The sequence below is a fragment of the Gopherus flavomarginatus genome, chromosome 1, assembly GCF_025201925.1.
Source record: "Gopherus flavomarginatus isolate rGopFla2 chromosome 1, rGopFla2.mat.asm, whole genome shotgun sequence".
NCBI classification, from domain to species: Eukaryota; Metazoa; Chordata; order Testudines; family Testudinidae; genus Gopherus; species Gopherus flavomarginatus.
Genome location: NC_066617.1, coordinates 290359202 through 290378675, shown reverse-complemented (window position 1 = coordinate 290378675; position 19474 = coordinate 290359202). Strand labels below are relative to the sequence as shown.

At 43.2% G+C, this 19474-nt stretch overlaps 1 protein-coding gene across 14 annotated transcripts in view; it reads right to left on the bottom strand.

Moving 5' to 3' along the window:
- Window positions 1-19474, bottom strand: part of MYCBP2 (MYC binding protein 2) — a 445111-nt gene that overhangs the window by 135338 nt on the left and 290299 nt on the right. For all 14 annotated transcript variants that reach the window (XM_050946493.1, XM_050946502.1, XM_050946519.1 and 11 more), the window contains 5 exons: window positions 19286-19458; window positions 18695-18839; window positions 15659-15871; window positions 4366-4421; window positions 3671-3786 (listed from right to left, as the gene is read on the bottom strand). In XM_050946493.1, the coding sequence (XP_050802450.1) occupies window positions 3671-3786; window positions 4366-4421; window positions 15659-15871; window positions 18695-18839; window positions 19286-19458 (703 nt within the window). The remainder of the gene's footprint in view (window positions 1-3670; window positions 3787-4365; window positions 4422-15658; window positions 15872-18694; window positions 18840-19285; window positions 19459-19474) is intronic.

The window sequence follows — 19474 nt, the reverse complement described above, 5'->3', positions numbered from 1 at the left end:
TTCTGATGCCCAACTACCAGTCCAACGTCTCCATTCCAGAAGAGGAGCAAGAGCCCATAGCTCCTTCGCGGGTCTTGTAATTTGTCTAGTTCTGCGTGGCCTTGCCTGAGCTGGGATAGACACAGAAGAACCTATGAAAGGTCACTTCTGCCTCTATCATATCCCTGTCTCCTTTTCTGCTTCAGAGAAGGAAAAGGAAAATATGAATAGCTTAGGAGGCTCAGGTGAAGAAGCAGGAAGAACAGAAGCAGTGAGGGGAAAAAAAGAAAAAAACTGAGTGGGGTAGAAAGGCTTGTGATCCCAAGATAAGCTAAAAAGGGGCAAAAAGCTCAGAGAAGCACTCTAAGGGGTTGTTTCTAATATGGAGGCACAACATTTTGGTGGGCTAGCAGTGACCCTGAAAGGTTCAACTGTGAATTCCTGTCTCTCCAAAGGCCCATACACTGTGAGGAATTGGCCACACATGCTTTGGCTTAAGAAAATAGTTGCTGACTGTACAAACTATTGCTAAGGTCTTCATTAGTGGGAGAGACACTGTTCTCAGAAGTCACATAACCTGCATTTCTTTTAGTGTAATTGACATTTTTTTAAAAAAAGAGATCAGTTTGGAATCTCAAATCAGCAAAAGAACTCTTTAAACAGACACAAAAAATACCAATTACATTTTAAAAAGAGTTCATGTACATACTAAGTCTCCATGACTGTGCACATCTTCAATGAATCAATTTGCTGATTCCCACTCTCAAACTCAAGCCTCTCCTCATTTTCATGGTTCTCCATAACGTCATCCGTGTTTACATTTCTACACTTATCTTCTCCTACAACTCCTCTCTTTCCTGCCTGTTCTCTTCCCCCAATCCCATTTCCACACTTCTTTTTTGCTGTACTTTTGAGTCTGAAATAACATATTCACGATTATGTACCAACCAACTACTCTCCCCCTAAACAGACTACTAAATTCACCTATTATGAGAAGTATTCAGGTTCTAATGGCTAAGATTTTATTTTTTCCTTGAAAATGTGCCACTTTCCAAAAAAACTGAACAAAACATCAAGTTTAATAGGGCAGCGTGAAATTTTAGACACATTTTAATGAGCAGGATCCACCTAACAGTGCTTTATCAAGTTCTAGCAGTGTTTCAGTTCATACTTGTAGAAACAGGGCATTTCTATTCTCATTTTAGTTTGTTGGGTCACTTTTTAAATCTCCAAGCATTAAAACACAACCAATTTTAATTATAAAAAACTTCTTCGAAATTCTACAATAGTTATTTCATTTAGTTGTACTAGGCTGTATAGATCTGATTCTCTAAATACTAATGTAGGAAGTACTGAAAGGTCATTTTACACTACTTTAAAGAGTTTTGCAATTGGTTGGCTGATAAAAACAACCATTCTGCTCCATGCAGTCAGGCAACTCCTAGGGACAACTCACTTTGGTGTTTTTCAAGCTCCATGCTTCTAGTACAGTGGCAAAAACCAGTCATATGCAAGATGAGCATTCACTTGGTCTATCTCAGATAAGTATTTACAAATGATGCTTAATGGTTGCACAATATATTTCCTTCTTAATGTTGTGCTTGATATTTTGTGATAAATTTACATAGTCACATGCAGATCTTTTAAAAAAAAATGTTGCAGTTGAAATATTCTGCATGATCGAAAACACAAAAAACCAAAGTTCAACCTGTGATTATATCAAGAGAAGAAATTCTGAAGACTGGCCCTGAGCCTGCCAGATATTGCATCATAAATACCTACCAAGTTAATTTACATATTTACTTAATAAATACCCCCCCAAAGGTTCTCATACCAGTAGAAACATGACGATTTGCCATTTTTAACAGATACACTCCATACGCAATCCTAGATATATGAATATGAACCCAGTAGAGTTCACACTGGTGGTAATGAAAAACTTGCAAATTTTATCTAATATAGACATATTCCCTTCAAATTCTGTAGTATTCCCATGTAGACTCCCCTATGCTTTAGCTACAAGAAATACCTTGAATACTACTATAATTTTTATTTAGTTATCTAAGACAACTGGCAAGTACTTTTTAAGTACTACCAACAAGTATGTGTCCAGGTACATGAGAATTCCAAAGTTTTGAGTGGCATATTACCATATGTAAATATTTCCACCAAATAAATAAAACTTTTTTTAATCTTGTTGCATACCATTTTACAACCATAAAACAGGTTGCAGCAGACTCAAGACATTTCTTCTCACACACTACTAGTGACTACATGTAGCTTTTACAATCACCTGGAAATCATACTACAAGTAATGCAGCACATATATCCAGAGACAAATATTTTACTTTTATACTTCAGATATGGAAATATGTTAAATTCCCAGATACAGCCACTTTTTTTGGTCTTCCTCATTTATGCTCCATGTACCATAACTCACACAGTCATTCTCTAGAGCCAGTAAAGTAGCCAAGGGTTTGCAGGTCATGAAGGAAACCAAGCCATTCAGAAGTGGGGGCAAAATTAAAAACTTCAACTATTTGAAAAGATTGAGACTTGCTCCCTCAACTTTCAAACAGAGGAAACAAGAGTATTTGTAAGGAGGGTTGAGACTCCTTGTTTCTTAAGATTTTTCCCTCTCCTACACTTCTGTTAGGTACTCCTCAAGCACCGTAAACAATAAGCCTTCCTTGCACACAAGACCACTAAAAGCAACATGAAAAAGAGGAAAAAAGAAAGCAAAAAAACCAGGCCTTCTCTCTGAGAAAACAGTATTACTCTTAGCATTCAGATATGTGGAATCAACCTCAAAGAACTCAGGAGCATAGCAGCTGACCACCTCCGGCACATTCACAATTACTCTCACATTTCTCAAGTGAGTGTCTGAGGGTTTTCATTGCACATGTGCAGCAAGAGAAACTGGTAAGTGAATTTCTTTTCCCCAGGTTTTTAGTTTTTCATGGCAGTCAGTGTCACGTTTTCCATAAAATCAGGAATTTCAGTGAAAATATTAGTTTAACACAGGGTTACACTTCTCTTTTCTGTCTTGTTTGTTCCATGCATCTTCACTTGAGCTTCAGACCGTATGCCCTTTGGCTCAGTGATCTGATTGGTACTGACCAATCTGACTGGTACTATCTAGTGCCCTGTACATTTACAACACTATATAAGTGATTAAATTACCTACTAGGATCCAAATTCTGATTCTCTTCTCTTTTCCCCTGCAACAGTTAATCTCAAACACCTATAAGGAGTGTAGAAAAATCATTTGCTTTAAAAAGATTTGTGAGGTCATTAACTTTTGCAGTGAAAAAAGAATCCTGAGCGATAGTTGTCTTCAGTAAAATCTATACAGATATTCTACTACTGAAACGAAAACTTAACTTAAGAAAAACTATTTAAAGGTGAATTAAATTAGTATTTTATGAGAGTTCCATACAGTTGGTTTAAGCTCCTTCTGAAGGTACACTTCTGTCAGTCATGTCTTTACTTTCAGCTTTTTGATAACAGTATGCGGGGGAGAAGGGGAAGGGAAGAGAGAGGGAAACTGGATAGAATGCTCTTGGATCCCTCAAAGCAGTGTGCTAATTTTCATGGATATGTTACTTACACAAATCTTTGCACACCATTGTGGATACATACATGTTTAAGCACTTGTGGTTACTATACAAGATTAATGAAAATTAGATACCTATTTCAATACCATCTATGGTAACATGAATGGTGTAAAGACCAACAGCTCCCGGGGTCCAATTTGCACAGTAAGTGCCATCGTTATTGACTCGGATCAACATGTTTTCACTGGGTCTAGACAAAAACAAAATAAACATTGAAATAATTAACCAAATGTTAATATATTTAAAAGCTGCTGAAGCATTCTGCTGATTTATTTCTGCTTTTTCCCCTCCATATGCTCCCAAACTACACTGCCTTTTGTGGTCTATCAGGGACATTTCTATGGAAACAGGATCTTTGATCCACAGGAATTCATCTACTCAAGCCACTTATGCTCTTCGAGTTGTTTATTATGAAATCATAAACTTCTACAGTAATTGAATGAGATATATTCAGAAAGTGAATTTAGGTGAGGAATAAGCAATTGACGCAAACAAACTAAGTATAAAAGATTGATTTTATGGAAGCATCCCAGTAATTTTAAGAAAAACGTGCTAGATTTTCACTGTTTTCCCCTATACAGAATATTTTTCAGAGTGCTGAAGTCTGAACAGTTCTTTAAACAGAAATTACAATAACTACTGTAATAATAAGCCTATTCACATAAAGCTCTGATATTAACATGATTTTTAAAAAGTTGGTATAATATTTACTTTTAATTCCAGTCAATATGTAATTGTCTGCAAGACTGTTTTTTTTTTTTTTTTTTACCTTTTAGGTGTTGGTGAGGCAAAGCGTAATTCTTCAAATGAATAATTTTCATATACCTACAAAGCAGAGAATTAAAAAAAATGTTCAGCTAAAACAAAATCAAAACTCAGTCAATGCTATTATACTACTACTGTAAACATTTTAAAATAAAAAAATAATTTCTCAAAACATGCTACTCTAATTGCTCACATAATATAAGTGTGGAATAAGGAACCAGCAATAGATACACAGTGTACACAAAGATACACATTTTTAAAGTGACCTTTTTAGGTGAGAAAGGTAATTATTGATCATGAAAGGTGCTGATTAATAGCACTTGGGGCAGGGAGGGAAGAATAAAAGTATGCCCAGTTTCCACATTGCTAATGTACCTGACCCCAATTCTGAAGGGACCACTCTCAAGTGGTAAGAAGGTAGCTAATCCTCTATCCTCAATCCATTCTTGATTCTCCTACTAAATCTGCCAGCAAGGGTTTGAATGAGTTGCATTTATATGAGGTGGACACCTGTCAACTGTGATCTGGAATGTGTATGAAGGCTCATTTCTCCTCTGGAAGAGTGTGGGCTAGGATAAAATACAAGCAGCTGAATCTCTTGGTTGACATCAAATTCTGAGGAAACCTTAGGAAGAAAGCAAGACTGTGGATATAGTGTCACTTTGTCATGCTAGAATACTAGGTACAGAGGGTCAGCCATCAAGGCTTCAAGCTCCCTCACTCAGTCCTACATCTTGTTCAGCCAATCACGGAGACAAACAAGTTTGTTTACATTTACGGGAGATAACGCTGCCTGCTTCTTATTTACAATGTCACCTGAAAATGAGAACAGGCGTTTGCTTGGCACTTTTGTAGCCAGTGTTGCAAGGTATTTACATGCAAGATATGCTAAACATTCGTAAACCCCTTCGTGCTTCGGCCATCATTCCAGAGGCCATGCTTCCATGCTGATGATGGGTTCTGCTTGATAACAATCCAAAGCAGTGTGGACTGATGCATGTTCATTTTCATCATTTGAGTCAGATGCCACCAACGGAAGGTTGATTTTCTTCTTTGTTGGTTTGGGTTCTTAAGTTTCTGCATTGGAGTGTTGCTCTTCTAAGATTTCTGACAGTGTGTTCCATACCTTGTCCCTTTCAGATTCTGGAGGGTCCTTCAGATTCTTAAACCTTGGGTCGAGTGCTCTAGCTATCTTTAGAAATCTCACATTGGTACCTTCTTTGCGTTTTGTTAATTCTGCAGTGAAAGTGTTCTTAAATCGAACAACATGCTGGGTCATCATTTGAGACTGCCATAACATGAAACATATGGCAGAATGTGGGTAAAACCATAGAGCAGGAGACATACAATTCTCCCCCAAGGAGTTCAGTCTCAAATAAACAACACATGTTTTTAATGAGCATCATCAGCATGTCCTCTGGAATGGTGGCCAAAGTCTGAAGGGGAATACAAATGTTTAACATAGCTGCCATGTAAATATCTTGCAACGCCGGCTACAAAAGTGCATTTTGAACGCCTGTTCTCACTTTCAGGTGACATTGTAAATAGGAAGCAGGCAGCATTATCTTCCATAAATGTAGACAAATTTGTTTGTCTTAGTGATTGGCTGGACAAGAACAAGGACTGAGTGGATTTGAAGGCTCTAAAGTTCTACACAGTTTTGTTTTTGAGTGCAGTTATGTAAATAAAAAAAATCTACATTTGTAAGTTGAACTTTCACGATAGAGATTGAACTATAGTACTTGTATGAGGTGAACAGAAAAATACTATTTATTTTATCTTTTTTACAGTGCAAATATTTGTAATAAAAATGATAATATAAAACGAGCACTGTTCACTTTGTATTCTGTGTTGTAATTGAAATCAATATATATGAACATTTAGAAAAACATCTAAAATATAATAAATTTCAATTGGTTTTTTATTATTGTTTAACGGTGCAATTAAAATTACGATTAATCACAAATAATTTTTTTAAATCAAGTTAATTTGTTTTGAGTTAATCACTTGAGTTAGCTGCGACTGACAGCCCTACTAACAACCCAAGCATAAGACATGAGACAACAAGATGAACACATGCAGACAGGCAGGCGAGCACCAGGAAACCGTGAGAGAATATTGGTCAGCATGACAGGCAATGGCGTTAGCTCACCAGCTGTCTAACCACTGTCAATTCTTTTTTATAGGTATCATGGCAAAGAAGAGTTTTATGGAGGGATTTGAAGGAGAAAAGACGGTTACTCACCTTTGTAATTGTTGTTCTTTGAGATGTGTTGCTCATATCCATTCCAGTTAGGTGTGCACGTGCTGCGTGCACGTTTGCCGGAAGACTTTTTACCCTAGCAACACTCGGTGGGTCAGCTGGGCGACCCCTGGAGTGGCGCCGCTATGGCACCGGATATATACCCCAGCCGACCCAGCCACCCTTCAGTTCCTTCTTGCCAGTTACTCCGACAGTGGGGAAGGAGGGTGGGTTTGGAATGGATATGAGCAACACATCTCGAAGAACAACAGTTACAAAGGTGAGTAACCGTCTTTTCTTCTTCGAGTGATTGCTCATATCCATTCCAGTTAGGTGATTCCCAAGCCTTACCAAGGTGGTGGGGTCAGAGTGAGATGTGGCAGAGTGCAAAACCGCTGAGTCAAAGGTTGCATCATCTCTAGACTGTTGGACCAGAGCATAGTGCGAAGCAAAGGTTCGGATCGAGGACCAGGTAGCTGCACGACATATCTCCTGGAGTGGTACATGGTCCTGGAAGGCGGCTGATGAAGCCTGAGCTCTGGTAGAATGTGCAGTGAGATGGCCCGAGGGAACATGAGCCAGGTCATAGCATGTGCGGATGCATGCCATCACCCAAGAGGAGATCCTCTGGGAGGAGACAGGTAGGCCTTTCATCCGGTCAGCCACAGCAATGAAGAGTTGGGGCGATTTCCGGAAGGGCTTCGTCCAGTCGATATAAAAAGCGAGCGCCCTACGGACATCTAAGGAGTGTAACTGCTGTTCCCGCCGAGATGAGTGAGGCTTCGGGAAGAAGACCGGAAGGAAGATGTCCTGATTGGTATGGAAGGCCGACACCACCTTAGGGAGGAAAGCTGGATGCGGTCGCAACTGTACCTTGTCCTTGTGAAAGACAGTATATGGTGGGTCCACTGTTAGCGCTCAAAGCTCGGAGAAGACTCGTCTGGCCGATGTAATGGCTACTAAGAAAAAACTGTCTTCCAGGACAGGTATAGCAGCGAGCAAGTTGCCAACGGCTTGAACGGTGGAAGCATAAGCCTGCTCAGGACTAGACTGAGGTCCCAGGTAGGGGCAGGGCGGTGTACCTGGGGGCAGAGGCGCTCCAGGCCCTTGAGAAATCTAGTAACTAAAGGATGGGAAAACACGGAGTATCCACTCTCCCCTGGATGGAATGTGGAGATGGCCGCCAAGTGCACCCTCAGAGACAATATCACCAGGCCCTGCTGCTTAAGGGACCAGAGGTAGTCCAAGATAGTGGGGATCGAGACCTGAGAGGGAGTAGTATTCTGCGTTTCACACCAGCAGGAGAAACGTTTCCACTTGGCCAGATATGTGGACCGAGTGGAAGGCTTTCTGCTACTCAGGAGTATATGTTGTACCAGAGCAGAGCAGCGTAACTCCGACCTGTTTAGCCACGCAGAAGCCATGCCATGAGGTGGACGGCTTGCAGGTCCGGGTGGCGAAGATTGCCATGGTCTTGCGTTATGAGGTCCGGGTGGAGAGGCAGGGTGATTGGGCTGGCTATGGACAGGTTGAGCAGTGTGGTTTACCAGTGCTGTCTGGGCCACGCTGGTGCGATCATGATTAGGTGCGCTCTGTCCCTGCGGAGTTTTATCAGGACCTTGTGAACCAGTGGGAACGGAGGAAAGGCATAAAGCAGCCAGTGCTTCCACGACATGAGGAATGCATCCAAGATTGATCTCGGTGAAAGACCCTGGAAGGAGCAGAACACTTGGCATTTCCTGTTCGTGCGAGAGGTGAACAGGTCTATGTGGGGAAAGCCCCACTTCTGGAAGACCAAATGAATAATATCTGGTCTTATTGACCATTCGTGGCAGAGGAAGGATCTGCTCAGCTGATCCGCTAGAGTGTTTCGAACCCCTGGGAGAAAGGACGCTACCAGGTCTATCGAGTGGGCTATGCAGAAGTCCCAGAGTCAGATGGTCTCCTGACAGAGGGGGGGAGATCAAGTCCCTCCCTGTTTGTTGACATAATACATGGCCGTTGTGTTGTCTGTAAACACTGAGACAAAGGCCGTGTAGATGCTGCTGGAATGTCTGGCACGCCAGGCATATCGCTCTCAGCTCTCGGACATTTATGTGAAGCGTCAGCTCCTGTGGTGACCAAGGGCCCTGTGTACAAAGGTGTCCGAGGTGAGCCCCCCATCCGAGAGATGACGCGTCCGTCGTCAGGGACAGTGAGGGTTGTGGCGGATGGAACGGTAACCCTGCACATACCAGGGAGGGTGTTAGCCACCAGTCGAGGGAGAGTAGGTTGCTCGGGGGAATGGTGACTATTGTGTCTATCGGGTCCCTGCCTGGACGGTAGACCGACCTGAGCCACGTTTGGAGGGGTCGGAGGCGGAGCCTGGCATATATAGTCACATAAGTACAGGCAGCCATGTGACCTAGGAGACCGAGACAGGTGCGAGCCAAGGTCATCGGGAAGTTCTGCAGACCTCGAATGATCGTTGCCATTGCCTGGAATCGCGGCTGGGGTAGGTAGGCCTTGGCTAGATTGGAGTCCAAGGTAGCTCCTATGAAGTCTAGCCTTTGTGGGGGGACCAGTGTGGATTTCTCCATACTGAGCATCAAGCCTAAGCGTGTGAATAGGTCCCTGACAATGTCTATATGCTGTCTGACCTGTGTCTCGGAGGTCCCTCTGATGAGCCAGTCGTCCAGATATGGGAATACATGTATCCAACGTCGGCGGAGGTGTGCGACGACTACGGCCATGCACTTTGTAAACACCCTTGGGGCCGTGGAGAGGCCAAAGGGGAGAACCGTGAACTGGAAGTGCTGGTGGTTGGCTACAAAGCGAAGGTACCTCCTGTGTGGAGGAAAAATGGCAATGTGAAAGTATGCGTCCTTCATATCGAGGGCAGCATACCAGTCTCCAGGATCCAAGGACGAGATAATGGTCCCTAAGGAGACCAGGCGGAACTTCAACTTTATCATGAACTTGTTGAGACCTCGCAGGTCTAGGATGGGCCTGAGGCCTCCTTTCGACTTGGGGATCAGAAAGTACCAGGAGCAAAACCCTTTGCCCTTCTCGTTTTGCGGCACCTCCTCTATTGCTCCTATGGTGAGGAGCATCGGCACCTCTTGTAGGAGGAACTGCTCGTGAGAGGGGTCCCTGAAGAGGGACTGGGTGGGAGAGTGGGAAGGCGGGAAGGCGGGATGAAACAAATTGGAGGTGGTATCCTTGTTTCACAGTGCGTAGGACCCATAGGTCTGAGGTCAATTGGGACCATGCCGGGAGGAAGTAGGAGAGGTGGTTGGAGAAGGGAGGAAAAGGATCCTGTCCTGAAACTGATACGCCGTCCTTGGGCGTACCTTCAAAAGGTAGACTTAGGCCCTGCTAGTGGTTTTGAGGAGCCGTGGTTTTGGGCCCCTTGGGGTCCGGACTGGCGTCTACGGCCACCCCGCCCGCGCTGTCTACTAAAGTCTTGCCTGTGTCTGGGCACAAAGTACGGGCGGTGAGTCTGGGGAGAGAAAGGTCTGCGCTGGGTCACGGGTGTATGCATGCCCAAGGAATGCATGATGACCCTGCTGTCTTTCAGGCTTTGTAGCCTGGGGTCAGTCTTCTCCAAGAACAGACCCTTACTGTCGAAGGGTAAGTCCTGGATGGTATATTGTAATTCAGGCAGCAAGTTGGACACCTGTAGCCATGAGATGCGTCTCATGGTGATACCGGAGGCCAGAGTTCTGGCTGCAGAGTCGGCCGCATCTAGAGAAGCCTGGAGGGAGGTTCTGGCCACCTTTTTCCCCTCCTCTAGGAATGCAACGAATTCCTGTCGGGAGTCCGGGGGAGTAGCTCTGTATATCTACCCACCTCTGCCCAGGTGCTGTAGCTATAACGGCTCAGTAGAGCCTGCTGATTTGCCACCCGGAGCTGTAGGGCGCCTGCTGAATACACCTTGCGGCCAAGTAGGTCCATTCGCCTAGCTTCCTTTGACTTTGGGGCTGGCGCCTGTTGGCCATGGCACTCCCTCTCGTTGACCGATTGGGACAACCACCGAGGAGGGTGGACATATAGATACTCATGCCCCCGAGAGGGTACCATGTATTTGTGCTCAACTCCCTTTGCCGTAGGGGAGATGGAGGCTGGGGACTGCCATAAGGTGTCTGCATTAGCCTGGATGGTCCTGATAATGGGCAAAGCCACCCTAGTGGGGGCATCTGCTGACAGGATGCTCACTACAGGGTCCTTGACCTCCGGGACCTCCTCCACCTGGAGGTTCATTTTGAGCGCCAGTCTCCTGAGGAGGTCCTGATGGGCTCTTACGTTTATTGGAGGCGGCCTCGAGGAGGAAGTCCCTGCCACTGCCTCATCTGGAGAGGAAGAAGATGTAACGCAGGGGACGAGCGGGTCTTTTATGGCCTCTTGCTCCTGTGGTGGTTCCTGCTCCAGTGGCACCGGGGAACCCAGTGGGTATAGTAGTCCCGGGTGGAGGAAGACGAGTAACTGTGGCCTCTGGTGCTCGGTGCTCTGATGAAGTGGAGCGGGCCGGAACTAGCGGGGCACCTTGGGCCTGATGGTACGCCCAAGGTGTCCAAAAGGACCACTGGTGAGGTCCTGGGTCCTGAGACCGGGCTTCTTGAAACACTCCGGTGGGCACATCGGAATCGCGTTCTTGGCCATAGTAGCTGTCCGCGTTCGAGGACACCGACGTATGCCTGGATGGCCATGGAGGAGTGGAGAAGCCTTGTGCGGATGTTCCAATGGACCTGGCTCCCCTCGGTATCGGGGACCGGTGCTGGAATGCATATCGGTACCGGGATCGAGAGCGGAACCTGCGACCAGATCTGTGCTGGGAGGTCGACCGAGATCTCTAATCTCGGCATCGTGAATGGTTTCGGGAGGCACAGTGCCTGGAGCGGTGCCGTGAACTGGAGCGGTGCCGCGGGTAATGAGCCGGTGAATGAGAGTCCGGCCGGTGCCGTGAGTCTGACCGGTGCCGCGTGGTAGAACGGTGCCGGGACTGCGAACGGCGTCGAGAGCGGGAGCGCCGTCTGGACCTGGAGTGTCTGCGGGACCATGATCATGAGCGGTGCCAGTCAGCTGCGCCGACAGAGGGTGGTCTAATCAAGGTCGGCTTGCCTATGGATTGGATTACCCTCACCGGCGGTGCCGGGGGTAGAGGCAGTGCCGAGTCTGTCAGGGTGATCAGGTCCCTCGCCGCTGAGAACGCCTCTGGGGTGGACAGCATGGTGAGCTCTACTGCGGCATGCGCCGGGGAGCTAACAGGCGCTGGACTCAACGGCCTTTGTGGGACCGGAATTGACAGTGCCGATTTAGTCGGTGCCGCAGTGGGTGTCGCAGCCAGACGGTCCGACTTAGGCGTAAACTCTGGCTGCGGTGCGGTCGGTGCCGAAGCAGCAGGAGTCTTGGCCTTTCTCAACCTTGGGGAGAGGGAGCATCGTTGAGCCGACTTTGGTGCTGGCGACGTTTGGTGCCATGAGTCCTTGGGCGTACTGGTGCAGTCTGGTGCCACGGAGGCGCTTCTGCTCACCGACTGACCAGCGCTCAGTGCCAAAAGTGGAAGGGTGAGGGCCGCCTCCATGAGGAGCTGCTTAAGCCTGATGTCCCGCTCCTTTTTTATTCTCGGCTTGAAAGCTTTGCAAATGGGGCACTTAGCTGTCAAGTGCAATTTCCTGAGGCACTTCAAACAGGAGTCGTGCGGATCTCCTGTCGGCATCAGCTTGTGGCAGGCCGAGCACGGTTTGAAACCAGGTGAGCCGGGCATGGGCTCCAGCACCGGGCTCCCCGAACCCCGTTAACTGTTACTAAACTAACTATGCTAATAAAGAAAAAACGTATAACTATACATATAAAGAATTATAACTATATAACTATATACATGATAACGAACGAGAACTACGAGTAGCTAGGGAAGTGGAGGTCAGCTAAGCCGTGCTCCACTGTTCCAAACGACCGACACGGGCGGTAAGAAGGAACTGAAGGGTGGCTGGGTCGGCTGGGGTATATATCCAGTGCCATAGCGGCGCCACTCCAGGGGGCGCCCAGCCGACCCACCGAGTGTTGCTAGGGTAAAAAGTCTTCCGACGAACATGCACGCGGCGTGCGCACACCTAACTGGAATGGATATGAGCAATCACTCGAAGAAGAACAGACAGTTAGCTTTGCAGATGTTTATGGAAAGCTCCTCCCAAGTGTGAGGGGCTGTATGGGAAAAAACAACAAGGCGCTTATTTGAAAATTTAACAAGTGGATGATGAAGACTGGCATCATGAGCCAACTGGAGACAGGAGTTGACATTTTGATAGCATGTGAGAGATGACAGGTAGGGTGGAGACAGGCCATGAAACGGCTGGAAAGTGAAGATAAGTAGCTATGCTGGGAAGTTTCCATGAAAAAAACCCTAGAATCTGAGACTTCCTGATCTCTTTATGTCCGAGGAATTTGACGAGGAATTACATAAATTATGTGAAGTAGCAGGATGACAGCTCCTCTAGCCAATGCCAAGAATACTGTTCAGTGCCATGTTTCCTCCTCCTTTTCAGGAAAGCCAAAAGAGGGTCCTGACGTCTAAGAGTGATGCTGGTAAACGAGGTGCCAGCTCTGGCCAAGTCTGTAGGCATCAACTGAGCACTGACAAATTTATAGCTGGAAAGCACACCGGCTCACTTATATGTCAATATCGTTCAAGACAGGTGTTAGACTTACAAGGAGATGTTTAGACCAGTGGTTCTCAGACTATAACCATTGTGGGCCACATATGCAGCTCTCTGTGTGTTGTGTGGGCAGCATCCATACAATTTATATATATATATATATATATATATATATATATATATATAAAAAACCTGTATGGCCCTGAGCATATCACATGGGCCGCACCTGTGTGCTGAGTGGGCCACAACTAGTACATGGGCCACAAGTTGACAACCACTGGTTCAGACTATAAAATGCTTGTAAATTGCTGTATGTATTAGCTTACATGTAACGTCTGTATTCCATGCTAGAAAGTGAAATATAAGTTTGTTTTATAATTGTAAAAATGCCTTTTCTGAATTTGTGAACTCAGATGGGAAGCGTCTTCCCCTGCCCATCCAGGAGAACTATCGAAATAAAGTGGGCCATCGTAGGACAAAAGCTTTGTTGACTGCCCTGTCCACCCATTGAAAGTGCATGCAGAAGGGCCTTGTCCCATTGGTTTGAATATTGGAAGAGGGAAATAAAGATAGTTGACATGAAAGGTTTTAAATCTCTTTGCTGTTGGACTCTCATAAGGGCTAGAACTAAGAAACAAAAAGCAGAGATCTCCAATGTCAACCTTAGCCCTGAAAAGACATTCAATGCTGACTGATTACTACATCTCTGTCACCTTTTGGAACCATACGCTGAACTCATTTGTGCATACATATTGCCTGCTTTAACCTGTAAATAACTTATTTCTTCTTTCTAGTTAATAATCCTTAATTAATTTACTATACGGTTGGCTACAAGAGTTGTCTTTGGTGTCAAATCTAAGCGATCAATTGATTGGGGTTCTTAGGACTGAGAGCAACCTGAATATTTTGTGACTTTTGGAGTGACCATTTATCTCTATGACCAGCTAGCCTGCGTGGCAAAATAGACTGAAGTGCCCAAGGGGACTGCCTGTGACTCCATGGTAAAGTCTGTTATAGTGATCCAGAGTTCATATTTGTTTCTGATTTGGTGAAATTTAATTAAACAATATACTACCAGTTCTGGGTGCCTGTCCTGTTTTTGACAGTCTGGAATAGGCACCCTCAGTCATAAACCACTCCAGACAGCATGACACTAAAAATAAGATGTTCCTGATTGAACTGAAAGACTGAAGCAAAGGAACCTCTAAACCAGTGCTGGAAGCGGTGCCCATTGGCCTGGAGCAGCGTACCGTGGCCAGTGGGAGCCGCGATTGGCTGTACTGCGGACGCGGCAGGTAAACAAACCAGCCTGGCCCGACAGGGGCTCTCTCTATACAAGCGGCATCCCAAGTTTGGGAAACACTGATCTAAACTGATGACATTCTTCTAAAAATATTGCTCTTAAAGTTCCACCATTGCCAAGAAAATCTTGAAATGAATGGGAGGGTTCTTTTTGTTTGTCTGAAAGAATGTCCTGAAAACTAAAGCTGACTTCTGCTCCACAGAATTCAGACACTTAGCAGGTAAGCCCAATTTCCTTGGAATGTAGGTAGGACTAGAAATATACATGTCCCGTTTTCAAGATGATGAATCTGAAAGACGAAGTGGCTTCAAGGCTTGTTACAAAAGGAAAACCTTCATACAGATCTCTGACCTTATGAGCTTTAGACATAAAGGCCCCAAATACAGTCCACCTTACTGAGGAGTGTCCTCCTTCAAGAATGCAGCAGCATTGAGCACTTTAGACTAGAGAGGGGTGGGAAACTGTTTTCTGTCTCATCAATATCTTCAAGTTGAAATTTTGTCCTATTATAATGGCAAAATCTTGTAAAATATTAACAAACTGAAAAACTGATTTTTTTGGGGGTGGGGAGGGGTCAAGTGAAAAGGTTTTTTTGGATTTTTACCTTTTCTTCCTTTCTTCCCCAGGCTAATCAGCTCAAATTTCTAAATGGAAAGTTCTTTCAAACAAACAAATAAAACAAAAAAGAACATTTTCCATTTAGAAAATGTTAAAACAAAAATGTTTAGATCATTTCAAAGCTTTTTTCTTGACTTTGAGCCAGGAAACCGGTCAAATTCAACCCTGTTTCTTGAACCCTTTTGGTTTAAACAAATTCACATTTTTTGATGACAAGTGATTTGTCAAAATATTCCTGACCAGCTCTACTTTGGTTCACAGCAGACAACTTAATGTCACTCCACAACATTTTAAAAATCATTTTGATTTTTGTAAAAAATCAAAAATCTCTAGAAAGAGCAATTATATGTGATTACATAAATCCAGATACCCCAAAATAGAAAGAGAGGTATAATGAATAAAATGAGATTTGCAGATCTTGTATTCACTTGTATATAGTCTCTTTCTTTTCCTCATGGAGAACAGAATAACTGTCATTGCTGAAATGACAGTAATTTACCTTCATCATTGTAATAGCAATATAGCGAGCTTCTTTCACTATCATAGGTTCATATGAAGCATCAAGTTTTGGTGAAGGGTGTCCTCCAAAAGTCATATCGGTGCCAGAGGAAGTGGATGCTGCAGGACTGCCTGGTATCCGTTGGAGCTTTTTCAGTTGTTCTTGTTGCAAAGATGTTTTTTTCTGCGAAACAGGAATAGCCTTGACCTCCACCTGCCAAAATGCAGTAAGAAGTGAAAAGATGAACAACATTTTTTTGGTCCCTCATTTCCATTTTCATATTATTTTTAAACTACTTACCATCTCACCCCTACTTTCCCACTACCACTTTCCCGAAATGCCTTTATTTCCTCCTCCACAAACTTTAGAACTCTTATTGAATAACTCTTCCACTCTGCGTATTAATGATTGGAGCAACCTGTTCAGCAACCTCATTTGGGTCTAAAAAGCCTCTCACCCCAATAGGATCTCAGCCCTACCTCACCCCACTCCACGTACCTGAATTTCTGACAAGTACTATTTGCTATGCAACTTTCAGATGAAGAGTAGACAAATAATCTCGAAGATTAGTTGATTTTTTAGTATTTAAGCTCTAAAATGATTGAGTCCAGCCCAGCACTGATATAGTGCAATTAATCAGAACTTGAATCTATTAAATGGGAGTTTGGCTTGAACAGGGAGTGCTGAATAAATGAATACCCATGGACACCTGCAGTCAAGTTAATTTAAAACATCACTGATTTTAATACACTCAGTAAGGAAATCACAACGAAATTAAAAATCCAGAAATTACTTTTGCAGCAGGAATCAACATTTCCTTATCACTGGTCTAGGACACTGCTTTCAGACAAGTTTCCTAAAGTGTTTTTAAGACTCACTTCCAGGAGTCTAAAACCACAAACTATAGATTGATTCGACAGATATAAACTTTCAACTGTGCCATCAAGTTATGCACATGGCTAATCTGAATCTCATGTGGTCTTTCTGTTATGGCCTTACCTTCCCATCATCCATCTCTCTTTATTTTATGATACCCTCACTTGTCATATCACATGCAAGTTTAGATTGCAAACTCTTCAGTAAAGACTCATGTATTTCTGTTCCTTTCTGAGCCATGTTGTTTCTGTTCTGTACCTACAACACTTTGGAGCTCAGTAAATAAAAGTCCTGAAAAAGTTTGTACTAGTCCAAAGTGATACTGAGACATTAAAATGTAGATGAAACCTGACTTGAATTATTTTTATTTTTTTTTTGTTAATTTTGAATTTCTTTGAATAAATTCTATTACACTTAAGTAAAAGTTAATATTTGAACAATTTCTCTAGCTCCCTTTCACAGGAATTCTGGGAAGAAACTGGGTTCCAACTGGTGCTCTCACAAGTAGTTTTGTATGCCAGGACTTATAGGCACTGCAAAGGCCAATTATTAATTGGATGGTGGGAAAAATGAAAAAACTAATAGTGCCAGCCAGGCACTTTCTCCACCTAATTTAACTGAGTGACTATAGGTTCTCTGAATATGGGATCCTCTATTTAAAGTATGGGTCTAGTCTCAAAAGCAAGTCTAAAAATGGCATGCTCATATCTTGCTGATTTTATATCACATGTATTCACTTTATATGTAAAATCCTGTTTTAAGAACATAAATACATAACAATGACAATCAAGTGATCAGTCCCATCTTCCAGTCTCAGCATCTAGCAGTCAGAGGCTTAAGGATACCTGCATCTCTGACCATCTTGGCTAATAGCTATTCATGGACCTATCCTCTATGAATTTATCTCATTCTTTTTTAATCCAGTTATAGTTTTGGCCTTCACAAAATCCGTGGCAACGAGTCTCACAAGTTGAATGTGTATTATCTTAAGAAGTATTAATTTCATTTGGTGACCCCTAGTTCTTGTGTTATGTAGAGGGGTAAATAACTCTTCCATAGTCACTTTCTCCACATCAGTCAAGATTTTATATCTCTCTTCCAAACTGAACAGTCAGTCTTTTTAATCTCTCCTCAGACGTAAACTGGTCCATACCCTTAATCATTTTTTTTGTTCTTCTCTGTATCTTTTCCATTTCTAACGTATCTTCTTTGTGATGGGGAGACCAGAGCTGCACACCAGTATTCAAGATATGGTCATTCCATGATTTATATACTGGCATTATGATACTTAGTGTCATCTTATCTATCCCTTTCCTAATGGTTTCTAGCATTTTGCCAGCTTTTTAGACTGTCACTGCACACTGAGGGGATATTTTCAGAAAACTACCCACAGTGACTCAGAGATCTTTTTCTTGAATGGTAACAGCTAATTTAGACACAATCTTTTTGTATGTATAATTGGGATTATGTTTTCCAATGTGTGTTACACTTTGCATTTATCAACATTGAATTTCATCTGCCATTTTGTTGCCCAGTTTTGAGAGATCTCTTTGCGACACTTTGCTGGCAGCTTTGGACTTGCCTATTTTGAGTAATTTGTCCCTTTTTCCAAATCATGCATGAGTATGTTGATCATCCCCGGTCCCAGCACAGATCCTTTGGAACACTGCTATCTACCTCCCATTCTGAAAACTGATCATTTATTCTTACCTGTTGTTTCCTGTCTTTTGAAGGAACTTCCCTCTTATCCCATGATTGCATATTTTGCTTAAGAGCCTTTGGTGAGGGACCTTGTCAAAGGCTAACTCCCTAACTTTCCTAACTTGCATGCTGAAAGTTGGTTCTTTTCTTCTCACACATCACCATCAATAATAAAGATCATGCAGGCCAAATTAGGTCCTTAGCCATACCTGCATAAATCCATTACAGACTAGAATGATTTAATCTGGAGAAAATGGGGTTGAGCAAGTGCAATTAACAGCATAATCGAGACACAGTGGTGTTGCACAGATGTAAGAAAGTGCCACAGAGTGTACCCAAATTTCAGAATGCCACTTTCTGCACTAATCAAGTATTTTGAGTGTGATGTCAACCAGAAATGCTGACAAATTTACTGCAGGATGAAAACAGCCAAGACTATTCTAGTTCATACACAATTACCTTCATACTGGGAACATGAACAATATCTCCATACTGGTCTTTTGTTTGCACGGTAATAACAGTTGGCCAACCACATCGTATATCATCCTTGTTTAGAATTAAAGATGTCTTCTGAGGATCAGCATATGAATCTGGCTGAAGCCATCTAGAACAGAGTAAAGTTAAAAAACATTTAACATAACAGTAGAATATTTTGTACTACCTTATAATCATAATAAAGAAACACAAAGCCATAACAAAAAGCCCTATAGTCAGACTTGTTATTAAGGAGCAAAAATAGAGTAAAGTCTGAAGGAATTAAATATTTTTCATAATGACCATATAATGACCATATTAATAAAAACCCAAGGGCCCAGTTAACAAGGCCTTTATAAATATACAGATACTAATAAATGGCATAGTTATAAAAATGTATTACTACAGGATAAGCAAGAGGGCTAAAACATGTAGTTTTCAAATTCCAGTACATAATTAAAAACATGATCCTAAGCAAAACAATGCCTAGAAATGGCTTAAGTTCTATATTTTATTACAGTGGTTAAAAATGAAAATAATGCAATAATAGGCTCGTTCATATAGCACACAAATCACCTTGCAAGCCGTCCACCACTAGACCCTGGTACACAGACTATGAAATCATCCAAAAATGACTGTTCGTTGCTTTGCATTTGAAGTGGAAGGTTTCCTTCAAGAGCTTCTAAGATGGTTGGTGAGTGCGACAGTGCCAAACCTTTTCCAAGAATGCCTGAGTGAGATTTACACACCTGTTTAAAAAAAAAA